Below are 18965 nucleotides of genomic sequence, written 5' to 3' on the forward strand. Positions count from 1 at the left end.
CTCTAACTTCTCTCATTCAGAATATTTTCCTGGTTGGAACCATAAAATGGCTTCCAAATTAGATACTTGCACTCATTAATGTGAGCAATCAGAAATAAATTTTGAACATTATTTTTTACAGGCAACTTTAAATTCCCTTTACCTTATTCGAGGTTTTCACACCAATAAAAGTTTGGCTTAGAGGCACTGGTCGAAATCGTCCGTCGAAGAAAAATAGCCCAATGAATGGATTAACATGGAGAAAATTTGCCACATCAAGATAATTGGGAAGTGTAGCTGATAAACCAAGAATTCTGATCATACTTTGTGTAGATTCAACCTTGAAAAAAAATAGAAAAACAATGACAGTTTTCAAACAATGCTAATTGGTGCCTATTTCCAAGGTATAGCTATGTTCATAACACCTTTTGAGGCACTTTAAATTTAGCTTTAATGCATTTGTGGGTAACTTTATAGATAAAATTAGTCTTCACATAATAGCTCTGTGCTCCCCTGTAAATGTACAAATGTGTAAATAGGTCACAATTATGTAAAATGATGCATGGCTGTAAATGGTTTAAATATTATTATAACTTATATCAGTGGCCTGCAATCAAGAATTCAAAGATAACTCTCTTTAAATGTAACAAAGCTCATCTTGGAAAAACAATTGGCAAATGCAGATTTACTGTATATTCCATTGAATTATCAAGTACCCTGCCCTGAGGAACCAGAACAAAGAAATCATTCGATTCTCACTCTGTTCAGGTTAAAGAATACCAATTATTTTGTTAGCCAGTTATTTGGAAATGCTGATTTCATTTTCAGAGAAGCTTTATTTATAAATCTCTAATACATAATACCGTTAAGTGCAATAAATCAATGCATTACATTTACAAAACAAGCTTCAAAACAAGGAAATCAATTTCACCTCGGTTATTTTATTGAAAGGGCACACAGACAATCCTGTTCCTTAGTATTTAATTATAACTGCATAGAAAACACTTAAGAAGCTTCAATGCACAAGATAAGCAACCAGATTGACAATAATTAAGTCAAACTATTGTTAATTAATCGATTGTATATGTTTATTAAATGCACTTAACCACCATGCAGAATATTCCTTAACTCGAGCACGATCTCAGTAATAGGAGCACATATTCACCAGAGTTTTACCAATTTGCTTTTGAAATTAAAAGTTTCCGTTATCACAAGACTTATATTCCAATACCTTGACTGAGCTTCCACTTTACCCCTTCCAGTACTTTGTTGTGCATATCCGAAATCACATCTTTGACAAACTGAACACTACCCAAACGTCTCTAAAAATATTCACCTGAAAGCCTGCAGTGACCTCATCTTTCCACTACTTCTGTAAACTTAGAATCTTTGAAACACACTCTGTTCTTCCAAATCCAGCATCATTACACTCAGTAGCCACTCTATCAGGTACCTCCTGTACTTAATCAAGTGGCCATTGATTGTATGTTTATGGTCTTCTGTGTTGGCATGTAGCCAAGTGGTTAAGGCATCGGTCTAGTGATCTGAAGGTCACTAGTTCGAGCCTCAGCTGAGGCAGCGTGTTGTGTCTTTGAGCAAGGCACTTAACCACACATTGCTCTGCGACAACACCGGTGCCAAGCTGTATCAGCTCTCGTGTCCTTCCCTTGGACAACACTGGTGGCGTGGAGAGGGGAGACTTGCAGCATGGGCAACTGCTGGTCTTCCATACAACCTTGCCCAGGCCTGCGCCCTGGAAACCTTCCAAGGCGTAAATCCATGGTCTCACGAGACTAACGGATGCCTATTTTTCTTTTTAAATCTTTTTATTGAATAAGTATACAAAAAGGTAAGCCATATAGGCACTAATACACTGTTAGAATATAATAAAATTACAGGAAATATTAATACAGAAAAAAAAAGTAATACAAACAATGTAATTTAAACATAACATACTAAGGTAACATAATAGTATACTAATTTTTATATATATATATATATATATATATATATATATATCTCAATAGAGAAAAGAAAAAAAAAAAACCAAAAATCCCACCGTGCAACTAACTAAAAGCAAAGCAAAGCAATGGGCTAACTTGGAACCAAGTAGAGTTAAAGAACTTAAAATCACGTCCTCAAACCCGACCTCCATTAAAAACAGTAAAAAAAACAAGAAGGGTATATAAATATGGAGCAAAAGAGAGAAGAAAAAATTACATTAAATGAAAATATTGAATAAAAGATCTCCAGGTCTGTTCAAATTTAAGTGAGGAATCATTAAGATTGCTTCTAATTTTCTCCAAATTCAAGCATAATATCGTCTGAGAAAACCAAAAAAAGGTGGTTGGAGCATTAAGCTCTTTCCAATGTTGTAAGATACATCTTTTCGCCATTAAAGTAAGAAATGCAATCATTCTACGGGCTGAAGGAGAAAGATTACTGGAAATTTTAGGTAGTCCAAAGATAGCAGTAATAGGATGCAGAGAGATATCTATATTCAATACCTTTGAGATAATATTAAAAATGTCTCTCCAAAAAGTTTCCAGAGTAGGACAAGACCAAAACATATGAGTTAAAGAGGCTATCTGCCCTGGACATCTATCACAAAAAGGATTAATATGAGAATAAAAGCGAGCTAATTTATCTTTGGACATATGTGTTCTATGAACAACTTTAAATTGAATTAGGGAATGTTTAGCACAGATAGAGGAAGTATTGACTAATTGTAGAATCTGCCCCCAATCATCCGCGGAAATGATAAACCCCAATTCCTGTTCCCAATCTACCCTAATCTTATCAAATGGAGCTTTCCTAAGTTTCATAATAATATTATAAATCATAGCCAATGCACCTTTCTGACGTGGATTAAGGTTAATTATAGTATCTAAAATGTATGTAGGAGGAAGCATTGGAAAAGGAGGAAGTATAGTACTTGGGAAATTTCTAACTTGTAGATATCTAAAAAAATGTATTCTTGATAAATTACATTTATTAGATAATTGTTCAAAAGACATAAAGGAACCATCTAAAAATAAATCCAAAAACCGTGAAATACCCTTAGTCTTCCAAATTTAAAAAGCACGATCCGTAAAGGAGGGAGGAAAAAATGTTACCTGAAATAGGAATCGCTAGCCCAAATTGGTTAAGATCAAAAAATTTTCTGAATTGAAACCAAATACGTAAGGTATATTTAACTTTCGGGTTAGATACCTGTTTGAGGCGTTTCAAATCAAAAGCAAGAGAGGAACCCAAAATAGAGCCAAGTGTGTAGCCCTGAACAGATTGTAATTCCAATGCTACCCATTTAGGAATGGATAGTATATCCTGGTCAAGTAACCAAAATTTCATATGTCGAATATTAATTGCCCAATAATAGAATCTAAAGTTAGGTAATGCTAAACCTCCATCTCTCTTGGCTTTCTGTAAATGTATTTTACCCAGTCTCGGGTTTTTATTTTGCCAAATAAATGAAGAAATTTTTGAGTCAACTTTATCAAAAAAAGATTTTGGAACAAAAATCGGTAATGCCTGAAATATATATAGAAATTTTGGCAGAAAAAACATCTTAACTGCATTAATACGACCAATCAAAGTTAAATATAAAGGAAACCATTTAGATGAAAGTTGAATAATATGGTCAATTAAGGGTAAAAAGTTAATCTTAAATAAACCTTTGTATTTACAAGTAATTTTAATCCCAAGATACGAAAAATAATTATTAATCAATTTAAACGGAAAATTATGATATAAGGGAAGTTGTTTATTAATCGGGAAAAGTTCACCCTTACTAAGATTTAATTTATAACCTGAAAAGAGACTAAATTGTGCTAATAACTCTAAAACAGCAGGGATGGATTTTTGAGGATTAGAAATATATAAAAGTAAGTCATCAGCATGGAGTGATATTTTATGGGACTTTAAGCCCCGAGTTATCCCAGTAATATTTGGAGATTCTCGAATGGTAATTGCAAGAGGTTCTAATGCAATATCAAATAATCAAGGACTAAGAGGGCAACCTTGTCGAGTACCTCGAAAAAGAGGGAAAAAAGGTGAGCTTAGAGAGTTAGTACGGACCGAGGCCACAGGAGAATGATATAACAGTTTGATCCAGGATATAAATTTCGAGCTAAAATTAAACATTTCAAGCACCTTAAATAAGTAAGGCCATTCTACTCTGTCAAAAGCTTTCTCAGCATCTAAAGAGATAACACACTCAGGAACATTTTGTGAGGGGGTATAAACAATATTTAACAGTGTGCGAATGTTATAAAAAGAGTAACAACCTTTAATAAAACCTGTTTGGTCTTCTGAAATAATAAAAGGAAGTACTTTTTCTAATCTGTTTGCTGATAACTTAGAAAAAATTTTAGAATCAACATTTAATAAAGATATTGGTCTATAAGATGCACATTGAGCAGGATCTTTATCCTTCTTTAATATTAGAGAGATTGACGCTCTATTGAAAGATTCGGGAAGTTTACCAAGTTTTAATGAAGCCTCGAAAACCCTACAGAACCAAGGGATTAATAAAGGTGCAAAACATTTATAAAATTCTACGGTAAACCCATCAGGGCCAGGAGCTTTCCCCAAGTTCATAGAGGAAATAACATTCTTAATCTCATCAGTGGTAATGGGAGTATCTAGCATAGAAGACATATCCTGTGAAATCTCAGGGAAATCTAGGTTATCTAAAAAATCATTCATATATTTAGAGTCTCAAGGAGACTCTGATTGATATAAGGAAGAATAAAAATCAAAGAAGGTTTGATTAATCCCCACATGATCAGTATCAGTCGGTCATTTTGATTATAAATCTGATTAATTTGAGATTTAGCATAATTAGACTTCAATTGGTTAGCCAACAGTTTGCCAATTTTGTCACTGTGTACATAAAATTCACTTCTTGTTTTCTTTAATTGGTTTACAATCGAGGACGAAAGTAATAAACTGTGTTCCATTTGAAGTTCAGTTCTTTGTTTATATAACTCCTCAGAGGGAGCTGTAACATATTTCTTATCAATTTCCTTAATCTTGTCCACAATTACCAACTTCTCCTGCTTCAGCTTCTTCCTCAAAGCAGCAGAATACAAAATAATCTGACCACGAATATAAGCTTTAAAAGTATCCCAAAGAATGTTCACAGAAATATCCTCTGTATAGTTGATTATAAAAAAAAGATCAATCTGTTCATTCATAAAGTTAACAAAGTCCGAGTCCTGAAGCAACAGCGAATTAAAACGGCATTGTCTATTATTTTGTGTATTGGCCTGAATTTTAATAGAAAGCTTAAGTGGAGCATGATCCGAAATGGTTATAAAGTCATAATCACATTTAATCACTGAAGAAATAAGACGAGAGTCAATAAAGAAATAATCAATTCTTGAATAGGAATGGTGAACATGTGAAAAAAAAGAAAAATCTTTTTCCTGAGGATGCAAAAAACGCTAAATGTCCATCGACCCAGAATCAGAGAGGAATGAATTAATCAAAGTTGCAGATTTATTAGGTAAGGTCCATAGAGGAGCCGAACGGTCCAAAGCTGGAGATAAACAGGTATTAAGATCTCCACCCCAGATCAACGAAAACTCATTGAAATTCGGGAACTGATTGAATAATGATTTATAAAATTCCAGACAGTCAATATTGGGAGCATAAACATTAACCAAAACTACCTTTTTATTAAATAGTAGACCACTAACCAGTAGAAATCTACCATTCGGATCAGAGATAATATCATGTTGTATAAGAGTAACTGAGGAGTCTATAAAAAGAGAGACACCTCGAATCTTAGCATTAGGGTTCGAATGAAACTGTTGTTTCTTCCAGAATTTAAAAAAACGTAGTCTGTCCCCCCTCCGCACATGGGTCTCTTGTAAAAATAAAATTTGTGCTTTAAGTCTCCGGAACACTTTAAAAACTTTTTTCCTTTTAATAGGATGGTTATGACCATTAGTATTCCAGGAGACAAAATTAATAATAGACTCCATAAACCCTAAAGTCAACCCGCAACAAGGAGGATTGACGATAGGCTCGACCCACGAACCCGGAAAGGGAACAGAACAAATAAGAGATACCGGGAAGGAGAACGCAACCAATACTTCAATAGTATACATAGCCCAAGAAGAAAAAAACTAAAGCGTGAAGCCCCTCCCAGCACCCCCCACCCCATGACCCCAAGGCTAAATCTAACACAGACCAGCCAAAAAGAAGCAAGCACTAAAACTACCCCCATGACTTCCGATAGACGCTCCCTAAAAAAAGTGTAAATATAAAAAAGATCAGCTAGTTATAAAGCAGTAAAAGAATAAAAAAAGTAAATGAATTAAAACAAACACTTAATATAACAGCGAAAAAGCCAGAAAATATAAAAAAAAACCACAACAAACCCCAGACCCTATGAATAAACAAAAAAAGAAATGAAATTATTAACATAAACTAGTTATGAAAACCTACAAAAAAAGATTTAAAAACTACAAAATTTAAGGCCTCAAAGGAAATACGTAGAATGACGCTGAGGGAATAACCACCCAGAATCCCCTGGGAAAAAGAAAGGAATGACGCAGATAGAAAGAAAGTTTAGCAACCATATTAATTAATCATAAATAAACTTTTCTGCCCATATAAGGCAAAAAAAATTAAGGCCGACAGATTCACAACCTCCGATCAAACTGAGATATTAAAAATTACGATTAAGATGTTGAAGGTGAAAATTGATCCAGATAACTCTGGGCATCTGATGGAGATTCAAAAAAACGAAGGGCTCCATCCAACATACGAATCCTTAGACGTGCTGGGTAAAGCAACGCTGGTTTTAAATCCATCTTGTAGAGTTCCGACATCACAGATCTGTAACGAACCCGCTGATCCCGAATTGGTTTGCTGAAATCCTCCACGAATCGGAACTTAAAATCCAAAAAATCAATGTAACCTTTAGATCGAATGAATCGAAACAGTTTCTCCTTGTCTTGAAAGTAATGAAAACGTAAGATGACATGTCGAGGTTTATCTGACTTAGACGAGTATGATGGAACTCTATGAACACGATCCAGTAACGGTGGTTGGTCAGGAAATACAGTAGGAAATGCATCTTTTAGAAGTTGAGAAAAATACTTCATAGGGTTATCAGATTCAACAGCTTCACGCACCCCGATCATTCGAAGATTCTGCCGTCACATTCTGGATTCTAAGTCTGAGTTTTTAAAGGTCAGAAGGTCAAGTTTCTTCTTCATTACATTAATTGTTTCTTCGATTTTCTCCATCTTGAGTTCATTTTGTTGTGTGGATTTTTGAAGATCAGATATAGCCGACTGATGTTCCGTAATAGATGTTTGTATCTTATCGATTGAATTGGCAATTTTCTGGAAATTAATTGAAATTTTCACACGAATCAGCTCCGTAATAGAAGTTGAAATTTCCCTTTGAATTAGATCCGATATAGCTTTCAAAGTCACCGGTGGTTCAGTCGGAGGAAAATCGGTACCTTTCGGTCTAACCGGAGGTTTGCCGTCCTTCCCGTCTTTTCCATTCTTAGACATAGCAGACCTTAAAAGCATCCGATTATCAAAGAGCCCAATTTATTTCAAAATATTGTAAAAGTCGATGCCTTAATAGTTAATTAAAATATAGCTGATCATAAGAAGAAAAACTCAGAGGTAATGGAGCAAGTCAAGAACACGACTTCACTCCATGAGCTCTACCGGAAGTCCCACGGATGCCTATTTTTATGGTCTTCTGCTGCTGTAGCCCATCCACTTCACTGTTCAATATGCTGTTCATTCAGATATGCTCTTCTGCACACCACTGTTGCAACACATGGTTCTTTGAGTTGTTGTCATCTTCCTGTCAGTTTGAACTGGTCTAACCATTCTCCTTTGACCTCTATCATTAACAAGGAATTTTTGCCCACAGGACTGACGCTTATTGGAAGTTTTTTTGTTTTTTTGCACCATTTTCTGTAAACTGTAGAGACTGTTGTGCATGAAAATCCCAGATCAGCAGTTTCTGAGAAACTCAAACAACCCTGTCAGGCACCAATAATCATTCCATGGTCAAAGTCACTTAGATCACATTTCTTCTCTATTCTAAAATTTGGTCTGAACAATTGAATCTCTTGTTCATGTCTGCATGCTTTCGTGTATTGAGTTGCTGCCATGTGATCGACTGATTAAGATATTTGTATTAATGGGCAAGTATACAGGTGGATAAAGTGGACGCTGAGTATATATTGACAACTACCACCAATGGCGGCTCGCCATTTGGTGTCTCAGTCCTTACCTGTCCAAATGCACCCTACTTCCCCAATTTCTCAAAACTTACTTATCAAGTTTTCAAGCTAGCACCTACTAATTATCCTCCTGAAGTAATTGTTTATGGTAAAGTTGTTGCATTAGAGGATATATTAAAACTATTACCACAACGGGTCCATAAATTAAAATTGTAATAGTTGATTTTGGAAACGTTTACATTTTATTAAGTATGCACTTCAATCAGTTCCTGATATTTTGCAAGCTACAAATGTATTCTAAAAATTACTAATGCAAAATAAATGGTACACAAAAATTAATTGTCATTTTGGCTTCTGTGTGCAGAACGAAGCACAAGGCAAAGCAAAAAATCAAATGATGCTACGTTACTCACAATAATCATTTACAACACATGTTGATCATTCACTGAGTAGAAACAACATAGGGAGTTGTGATTTTGAATCCATTTTGAAGAATCCTTTTGAATTCATTTATATTGAAATACCAGCTTTTAATTTCTAGTGATTGCTGTTTGTTTCACAGAGAAAAAAAGAAAATAGAAGCAGAGTAATCATTAAGCTTTCCCCATCATTTAATATGACCATGACAGAACAATCCAGGCCTCAATTGTGTCAGTTCCCCATTGTCCTCAATTAATTAATCTTTCAAATATAGTGTTTTGAAAAATTATTGAGCTCCCACAGCTATTTTGACATTTTACTGTCTCATTTTCAAAATTTAAAATATATTGGAGTAGGACTTTTTGAGCTAATCTACAAAACACTGAGCATCAAGTCAAATCAAAAGAAAAATTCCAAAACCTGTTAATAATTTACTAAAAATTAAAAAACAAAAATTTGAGGCTAAAAATGTAATCATTCACTTTGTAATTGCTACATTAACTTTCCTCAGGTGCAATATTATCTTCCTAACAACCTTATTTGGTGATGTAGGAAATTGGAGGATTACCTGCTTTCAATTGATGCAAAAGAATAAATGCCACCTCTCTCTGTAAGGTCCAACAGTATGGTAGATTTTCAACAGACCAAACCAAGATGAACACAAAAGAGCATTCAAGGCAGGTCAGGGAAATGATAATGGAGAAGTACAAGTCTGTGGGAAGGTACAAGATGATCTCAAAGGTACTGAACATACCTTAGAGTCTTAGTACAGGAAAAATATGAAACCAGAGCTACACTGCCTAGGTCAAGCTGCCCCTCGAAACTTAATCACTAGAGAAGAATGGCACTTGTAAGAAAGACTACTGTGATGTCAACAGTCACTCTGAGTGAGCTGCAGAAGTCAGTGTCTGCAACTGAAGATGAAGTTCATCGCTCCACAATCTCTAAGGCCGTGCATAAAAAGGGTATTTATGGAAGGGCAAGAAAGAAGCCCTAGCTTAAAAAAAGCATATCCTTGTCCATCAAGCCTTTGCAAAGTGTCACTTTGAAGATACTGTAAAGACATGGAAGAAGGTCTTGTGGTTGGTTGAGACTAAAGTGGAACATTATGGCTTCAGCTCCTAAATCTAATAATGCGCATCAGCCAGGTAACACCATCCCCACTGTAAAGTATGGTGGAAGTAGCATCATGCTGTGAGATGCTTTTCAGAGGTAGGGATCGGAAATCTGGTCAGGACTGATGCGAAGATGAATGCTGCTACTGGCTAGCCTCTGCCAGAAAGCTTAAACTGGGCAGGAAGTTCATCTTTCAGGAGGACAATAACCTGGAATGGCTTCAAATGAAGAAAATTGATGTCCTTGAGTGGCCTAGTCAGTCCTGACCTTAACCCAATTGAGCATCTCTGACAAGACCTCAAGATTGCTGTCCACCACCACTCCCCAACTTACTTGGCACAGCTTGAGAAATTTTGCAAGGAAGAATAGGCAAATCTTGGTCCATCATGCTGTACAAAGCTAATAGAAATTTATCCAAAAAGACTACTGGCTGTAATAGCTGTGAGAGGTGGTTCAGCAAAGTACTGAACACAGGGGGATGAGTACTTTTGAATTGATGGCATTTCACTTTTTGAATTGCTAAGCTTTTATTGCAACTACAAAATATTAGAAACCCAGCCAGTATTCTCATTACTTACTGCATTTATTAGTTTAGTTCACTTGCATTAAATTTCACTGCTTGAGAAGTGCAGAATTTCCTTACAATGATTTAAAACTGATTTAAGACATTTGACCAATCAGAATAGACAGAGAGAAAATGAACAAAAACCCCAAACACCAACCCACTGTACTGTAACCATACACACACAGGCACTCACAATATTTCCACTAAATTATTCATTGATACTACAGCTAATCTTCCCATGATAATAAATATCTTCGCTTCCTCATCTAATGAATCATTTAATTATGCTGCTTGTCTTCAGACCGTTCTGTAATTTATCAGAACCAAAATTGTAAAATTAATCCCATATGCCTATTTTGTCATTATGGTGGAGCCATGCAATTTCAGTACTTCAAATTCTGATTCAGTTCCAATGCTACCACTTCTGAAACCAAAACTAATCACAGCTAATGAACAAAATGAAGCTACCTGATACACAGATATGGAAACTGGCAGGTTTTGTGAGCATCCCACTCTACGCAGCATACGTGCCTACAGGAGCATTATCAGTAATCTTGAAAGAGTGCAACGAAAATTTACACGGATGTTGTTAGGACTCGAGGATCTGAGTTACAATAGGTTAGCACTTTATTTCCTGGAGTGAAGGAGACAGATGGGAGATCCTATGGAGGTATATAAAATTATGAGGGTTAATGCATGCAGGCATTTTCTCAAGTTGAGTGCAACTAGAACTAGAGGCCATAGGTTCAGGGTGAAAGAGGAAATATTTAACGGGAACCTGATGGGGAACTTCTTTACTTAGAGGATGTTGTAAGTATGGACTGAGTTAAAACCATAAGACAATAGGAATAGAATTATGCCATTGATTCTGCTCAACCATTCCATCATGGCTGATTTATTATCCCTCTTAATCCCATTCTCTTGCCTTCTATCTGTAATACTTGGCAATTTTACTAATCAAGAATTAATCAACATCTACCATAATTTATTAGATCCTTGATTGGTCAGGGCATGAAGGGATATGGGGCGGGAATAAGGCAGGAGAAGTTCAAAGTAAAATTTATCATCAGAGTACATACAATTTCAAGAAAATGTATGTGAACCCTTGTATTTAATAACTGGTAGAACCTCCTTTAGCAGTATAACCTCCATCAAACGCTTTCTATAGCTGCTGATAAGACTTGCACAATGGCAAGAAGGAATTTTGGACCATTCTTCCATACAAAACTGTTTCAGTTCATCAATACTTCTGGGATATCTTGCATATCTTCAGGTCATGCCACAACATCTCAAATGGTTTAAGACTAGACTCTGACTTAGCCATTCCAAAACACAAATTTTCTTCTTTTTAAACAATTCTGTTGTTGATTTATTCTTGTGTTTCACACCATCTTGTTGCTTCATCCAACTTCGATTAAGCTTCAGGTGACGGACCGCTACCCTGACATTCGCCAGTAAAATATCTTAACACAATCTTGAATTCATTGCTCCCTCAGCAATTACAAGCTGTCTAGGTCCAGGCCCCAAACCAAGGCACTCCTTCCACCAGCTTCACAGCTGGGATGAGGTTTTGGTGTTGGCACGCAGTGCCTTTTTATCTCTAAACATAGCGGTGTGCATTTCTACTGAAAACGTTTGTCTCATCTGTCCACAGAACAGTGTTCCAGAAGAGTTGCAGAACATCCATGTGATCTTTGGCAAACTTGAGACGTGCAACAATGTTTTTATTTTGAAGAGCAGTGGTTTCCTCTGTGGTGTACTTCCATGAACACTATTCTTGTTCAGTGTTTTACTTATTAGCAAGTGAGACATTAACAAGTTATAGAGATTTCTGCAGGCCTCTTGTTGTTACCCTTGGGTTCTTTTTCACCTCCTTCAACATTGCATTTTGTGCTCTTGGTATGATCTTTGCAGGACGCCCACAGCTATGGAGAGATGCAACAGTACTGAATTTCCTCCATTTGTAGACAATTTCACTTACAGTGAACTGAAGAATACTCAACTCTTTAGAAATCTTTTTGTCACCTTTTCAGCTTCATGCATCTCTACAATGTTTCTAAGGTCCTCTGGAAGTTATTTTGATTGAGGCATGGTGCACATAAACAGGCCTTTCTTGAGAAGAGCAGGCTCAGCCAGTAACCTGACTTTGTGTGGCTTTTTTTTTCTGGGGCAGGGCACCTCTACAACCCACACCTCCAATCTCATTTCATTGATTGGAACAACTGACTCCAAATAGCTTTTGTGGAAGGTACAACCCCAGGGGTCCACATACATTTTTGAAGCTAGACTGTGATCGTTTAAATGGTGCATTCAGTATTGAGATGGAGTACAATTGTTTGTCTGTTCTTAGTTTAGGCACACTGTGATTGTCTATTCTTGTGACTTAAATGATGATCAGACCATATTTGATGAGTAATCAATGCAGAAAACCAGGAAATTGGAAAGGGTTTACAAACTTATTCTTGCAATGCACATGTCACCACATACAATCCTGAGATTCTTTATCTGTGGGCATACTTAGCAAATCTATTGAAAATTAATTGTGAACAGGGTCAATGGACAAGAAACTGCAAATGCAGATATAAATATACAACAATGAATAACAAGCATGAAATAACAAGTTTAAAGAGTCATTAAAAGAGTGTAGTTATCCTCTATTTGTTGTTGATGGTTGAGGGGTGCTAACTGTTCTTCACCCTGGTGGTGTGAGTTCTGATGCATTTGTACCTGATGGTAGAGGCAAGAAAAGAACATGGCCTGGTGGTAAGGATCTTTGGTGATGGATGCTGCTTTTCTATAACAACGTTTCGAGTAGATCTGCTGAATGGTTGGGGGGAGAAGGGGTTTACTCATGATGTTTTGAGCTGAATCCACTGCCTTTTGTAGGATTTTCCGTTCAAAGGCACTGGTGTTCCCAGACCAGGCAGTTACGCAGCTAGGCCTTCCAATATTTGATAGGTTTTAATAAGATCGCTCTTCATTCTTCTAAACTCCAGCAAATACAGGCCCAAAGTCATTAAGCACTCCTCATACATTAACCCATTTCATTCCCAGTATCATTCTCATGAACCTCCTCTGGACTCTGTCTAAACCCAGCAGAAGTAATAAAGCACCTACGCATCAAGAATAATGACGCCTCTCTTCCTGATAGACTAAATGTTTTTCATGCAGTTTCTGATGTATAGGATGATGTGCCAGTGAGGAAGACACCTTACCTACAAGGAGCAAGCACTAAGCCTGGTTGCAGTTGATGTGAGGAAGACCCTAGCCAGGGTCAACCAATGTAAGGCTGCAGGATCTAAAAACAGACCGGCATGTGCTGAGTGACTGTGCAGCCCAGTTAACAGAGCTTTTAACAGGCAACTTCAACATCTCTCTAGAACAGTTCACTGACCCTACTTCGAGGCAGCCAGTGTCCAAGGGGGTAACAGTAACCTGCTTTAATGACTAGTGGCACTGACTTCAACAACAATAAAGTGCTTTGATTTGGATGGCTATGGATCCCATTAAATTCTACATTCCTGCTACATTGGACCCTTTTCAGCTTGTTTATCGCTCAAATTGGTCCACTGATGATTCCATAGCATGCCTCTGCCATCTATTCCTTCCTGTCTTACCTGGAAAATGGTGCCTCAGATGGCAGAATGCTGTTTATCAACTTCAGTTCAGCATTTAATATGATCATCCCTCAGAAGCTGGTGGGTAAACGATCATCATTGGGTTTCAACCCATCTCTCTATAATTGGATTTTGGACCTCTTGACAGAAAGACCATAGTCATCCATGTTGGCAGCAACATCTCTAGCTCCATCACTCTGAGCACCAGTGTCCCCGAAGGCTGAATGCTCAGCTTGCAGCTGACACAATTGTATTTCTAGATCTGGTTCCAACTGAATCATCAAGTTCACTAATGACACATCAGTGGTTGGCCTCATCAACAATAATGACAAGACGGCGTACAGAGAGAAGGTAGAGCAGCTGGTGGAATGATGCAAACACAACAAATTGAGTCTCATATGGACAAGACCAAAGAGATGATTGTGGATTTCAGGAAGATGCAAGGCTGACCACTCCTCACTGCATATAAATAGCTCCTCCGTGGAGAGAGTTAGGTGCGCCAAATTTCTGGGAGTGCATACAACGGACAATCTCATCTGGTCCCTCAACATCACCTTTTTAGTCAAAAAAGCACAACAGCATCTGCACTTCCTGACGAGATTGAGGCAAGTGAGACCCACCTTCCCTATTCTAATCAATTTTTACTGGAGCATTATTGAGAATGTCCTGATTAGCTGAATAACTGTCTGATACAGCAATTGCTAGGCAACTGACCGCAAGGCCATACAGATGACTGTGAGAACTGCTAAGAGGATCATCAAGGTCTCTCTTCCACCATCCAAGATGCTTACCAGAAGCACTGCATGTGCAGAGCCCTTAACATTGTCAGTGATCCCTCCCATCTATCCAACTATCTCTTTGATCCCCTACCATCAGGCAAGAGATACCACAGCATGAGGTCAAGGACTGATAGGATGGGAAACAGCTTCTTCCCCAGGCTGTGAAACTACAAACTATCTGCCACCACCTAGGCCTCACCACGTATAAAGCGCTATAGTGTTCTATTTTCTAAGTTGTGACATAAATGCACCTTATAAGTACATGGACAAGAAAGGTATGAGATTTTGTGGTCCAGGTGCAGGTAGATGGGACTACGAAGAAAAACAGGATAGCATAGACTAAATAGGTCAAAGGCTCTATTTCTTTCATTTCAAATCTTTTTATTATTATTATTCAAAAATAACATGAGTACATTGAAGTAACACTTACAATGTCTCAAGGGGAAAAAAATCATTATTTTAAAGATTGAAAATTTTTTGTGATAATAAAAAAACCCTACTAAGCAGGAAAGTGGGGGGGAAACCCATTAGGTGTACAACCCCAGAGCCATGCGTCATACAAAAAGCTTCTAAAGATAAACATCAAACTGCCAGCAAGAAAAAAAATACCAGAAATTTACAATTAGATCGTGGAGAAAATCCATCAACTAACTGAAATGATAATAACGAGCAAATGAACCCCATCTTTTCTCAACATCAAATAAAGGTTCAAAGGTTCGACTTCTAATTTTCTCCAAACTAAGACATAGCATCACTTGAGAGAGCCATTATGACAAAGTGGGAGCTGATGTATCCTTCCACTTCAACAAAATGGCCCTCCTGGCTATCAATATAACAAATGCAATAACATGTTGGTCAGACACAGAGATACCATGGATATTTTGAGGAATTATTCCAAAAAGCAGTTAATTTGCGAGGTTGTAAATTAATTTTAAGTGCTTTAGAAATTGTTGAAAAAACTGACTTCCAGTCTGTTCCAGTATAGAACAAGACCAAAACATGTGTGTCAGTGTAGCTGTCTCAGTTTTACATCTATCACAATAACTATCAACATTAGGAAATACTTTAGACAGTCTCTCCTTTGTCAGATGGTAATGATGTACAATTTTAAATTGAATCAGTGAATGACTAGCACAGATTGAAGAAGAGTTAACCAGCTTCAGAATCCGCATCCAATCCTCCGTCATAAAAGTCAAATTGAGTTCATTTTCCCAATCTTGTTTAATCTTAAATAAAGAACACTTATCCCATTGTAATAATAAATTATAAATTCTTCCAAAAGAACCCTTGATCGAAGGGTTCATACTCATAATAATATCTAACAGGTTAGCCTCCAATATATCAAGAAAATTACTGCAAAGGCTCTATTTCTATGCTGAATTTCTCTCTTACTCTATCTCGAACTCGACAGATGTACAATTTCTAACATATTCCCAAAAATACAATTAATTCCATATGCAGTTTTATTTCTCAGATACTGTTGTTTTCAGATTCATGTTTCCAATTCATTGCTTCAGTTAATGATTATAAGCTATTCAAAATCCATGCTCGAAAACAGCTTACGTAAGACTTCTCTAATTCTACATTAATCCTTCTACATTGGTACAAACATCTTCCACTAAAGTTCATCTAATTCTATCCTAACAATTTTTGACAGGTGAAAAGATATAAAGAATTTCAGATGAAATATTTCACATTGAGGAATTTCATCCACAGTGCCAGGCAAAAGTGCTAGGCATTTAATGTGACATTTCCTTTCACACCTTAAAAATTCAGTCAAATACTGTTAGTTCATATTTAATTTCTCCTGAAATGCACAACAGTAAACAAAATAGCTAAAAGTAATTACATTTCAGAAGAATTTTTAAGTTAAGAGTCAACTAAATTTTAATTGCACTAATTCCTCCACAAATTTAAAGCAAAAACACCATGAATTGAGTCAATAATATTTAAAAGAACAAATACAAATCTCATACTTGCCTACTGGAGTACAGCAAACCAAATTCATCTCTGTTCCACTGTCTAAAAAATCCTTATGAATCCTAATAAAAAATCCTTGAAATCGCGGAAGAATTAAGCATCATTTTATCTAAAGACTGGAAGAGGTGCCAAATTTCATTGGTAGCTTCCCAAACACACTATTAATCACACAACAGTTAAATAAAATACAGAATCAATTTATTTTCATTTTGAAACTGAAGAGGTCTTGAGACACGGAAGAGTAAACGATCAGCAACAAATATCTATCCATTGAAAATGAGTTTTTTTTAAATTGAAGCAAATCACCATCTGAATGAATGAGAATAATTGTTGCCAATTACTCAATTTAAGAGAAATTTAATTTTTTTTCAATGGTGCTACTTATGCTATGAATTAGTTGATTAATACTAGGACATATCTGCTGAGTTTGTATGGAAATTTGAGCATAACTGGAGTTAGACGAAGCAACCCTCCTCAACCTTAGACAGCTAATTGAAATAATTCTGAATAATTTTGAAATAATTTCAAAATTCTTTTATGACTATATGGTATATAACAGTTGGGGACTATTGACAAGTAAATAATTCAAGATGTATATCTGTGGCCAAATTTCAGCTGACTCAGAATTTTAATGCAAGGTCAAATGTATAAAGAAATGACTTGTGGTGTTCAATTAGATTTAAACCACAATATTAACAAAATATTAACCAGAATGCAGAAATGTCATATCACAAAAGTCATATCTGCAAATCATCACTAACATTAAGTTCTTTACAGCCTAACAAACTAATGGATAGAATGATATATTGGGTCTAAACATTTTTTAAAAACATTGGGAATATTTTGATCAGTTTTTAAAGAATGTTAGAATTAATGGCAACTAAGTTAACCATACTGAGAATATGGTCTAGGATTGGTTTTGTGATTTTTCACTTGGACATCTGTGTCCATGTCACTTTAACATTCTAGATTAGTGACTTACAATATACTTGCGGGTCACAAAAATCCTACAGAAAATCCTATCCAGTCTGCTTGCATCTGACTCATTGCTCCAGTAACCCAAATTTGGCATGGAGCTTACACACTGTTGTTATGATCGCATGGATTTTAATTTCCTTCTACATCCCAATAATATCCTGGAAAGTTAACTGGCATCTGCAAATTATCACTTAATGTGGGTTAAAATCAAAAGGAACTAAAAAAGGAGATTTGAAGGGCATGAGCAAGAGATATTAACTTGCAAATGCTTGGGGAATTAAGGAGAGGGGAATGAAACCTAGGCCTTGTTATCTCCTTGTGCAACTGGATTCTTAATTTCCTCATTTGCAGACCCCTCAGTCAGTTCAGATTAGCAACATTTCCTCCACAATCACCATCAGAACAGACACACCAAAAGGCTATGTGCTTAGCCCACTGCTCTATATGCTTCATATTTATGACTGATGCTTTTAACAGCTCCAAAGTCATACTTAAATTTGCTGATGACTCTATTGTTGGCTAAATCAAAAGTGTGATGAATCAGCATATAGGAAGGAGATCGAAAATCTGCTTGAATGGTATACAACAACCTCTCACTCAATGTTAGCAGAACCAAAGAACTGATTATTGACTACAGGAGGTAAGAACAGAGGTTCATGAGCCAGTCCTCATTAAGGGATCAGAGGTGGAGCAGTTCAGTAACTTTAAATTCCCTGGCAATATCATTTCAGATGATCTGTCTTGGGATCTGCACGCAAGTGCCATTACAATGAAGGGAGGGTAGTACCTCTACTTCGAGGTTTACACAGATCTGGCACATTAACTAAACTTTGACAAACTTCTACATACTATATGCACAGTGGAGAGTACCCTGGACTGGGTGTATCTCAGCCTAATATGGAAACACAAATGCCCAAAAATGGAAAAGCCTACAAAATGTAATGGATACAGCCCAGTCCCAGGAAAAGCTCTCCCTGCCATTTCATCACCACAACATGAAAAGAGGATGCTGTCCAAGTTGCATGCCATCTTGGACAATGTCTCCCATCCACTACATAATGTACTGGTTGGGCACAGGAGTACATTCAGCCAGAGACTCATTCCACCGAGATGCAACACAGAGCGTCATAGGAAGTCATTCCTGCCTGTGGCCATCAAACTTTACAACTCCTCCCTTGGAGGGTCAGACACCCTGAGCCAATAGGCTGGTCCTGGACTTATTTCCTGGCATAATTTACATATTACTATTTAACTATTTATGGTTTTATTACTATTTAATTATTTATGGTGCAACTGTAACGAAA

The 18965-nt window shown here is 36.6% G+C and overlaps 1 protein-coding gene across 2 annotated transcripts in view; it reads right to left on the reverse strand.

Annotated features, from left to right (window-relative positions):
* ascc3 (activating signal cointegrator 1 complex subunit 3) overlaps positions 1-18965 on the reverse strand; it is a 387895-nt gene that overhangs the window by 271904 nt on the left and 97026 nt on the right. For both annotated transcript variants that reach the window (XM_072250313.1, XM_072250317.1), the window contains exon 12: positions 143-319. In XM_072250313.1, the coding sequence (XP_072106414.1) occupies positions 143-319 (177 nt within the window). The remainder of the gene's footprint in view (positions 1-142; positions 320-18965) is intronic.

Source organism: Mobula birostris, chromosome 2, assembly GCF_030028105.1.
Source record: "Mobula birostris isolate sMobBir1 chromosome 2, sMobBir1.hap1, whole genome shotgun sequence".
Lineage (NCBI taxonomy): Eukaryota > Metazoa > Chordata > Chondrichthyes > Myliobatiformes > Myliobatidae > Mobula > Mobula birostris.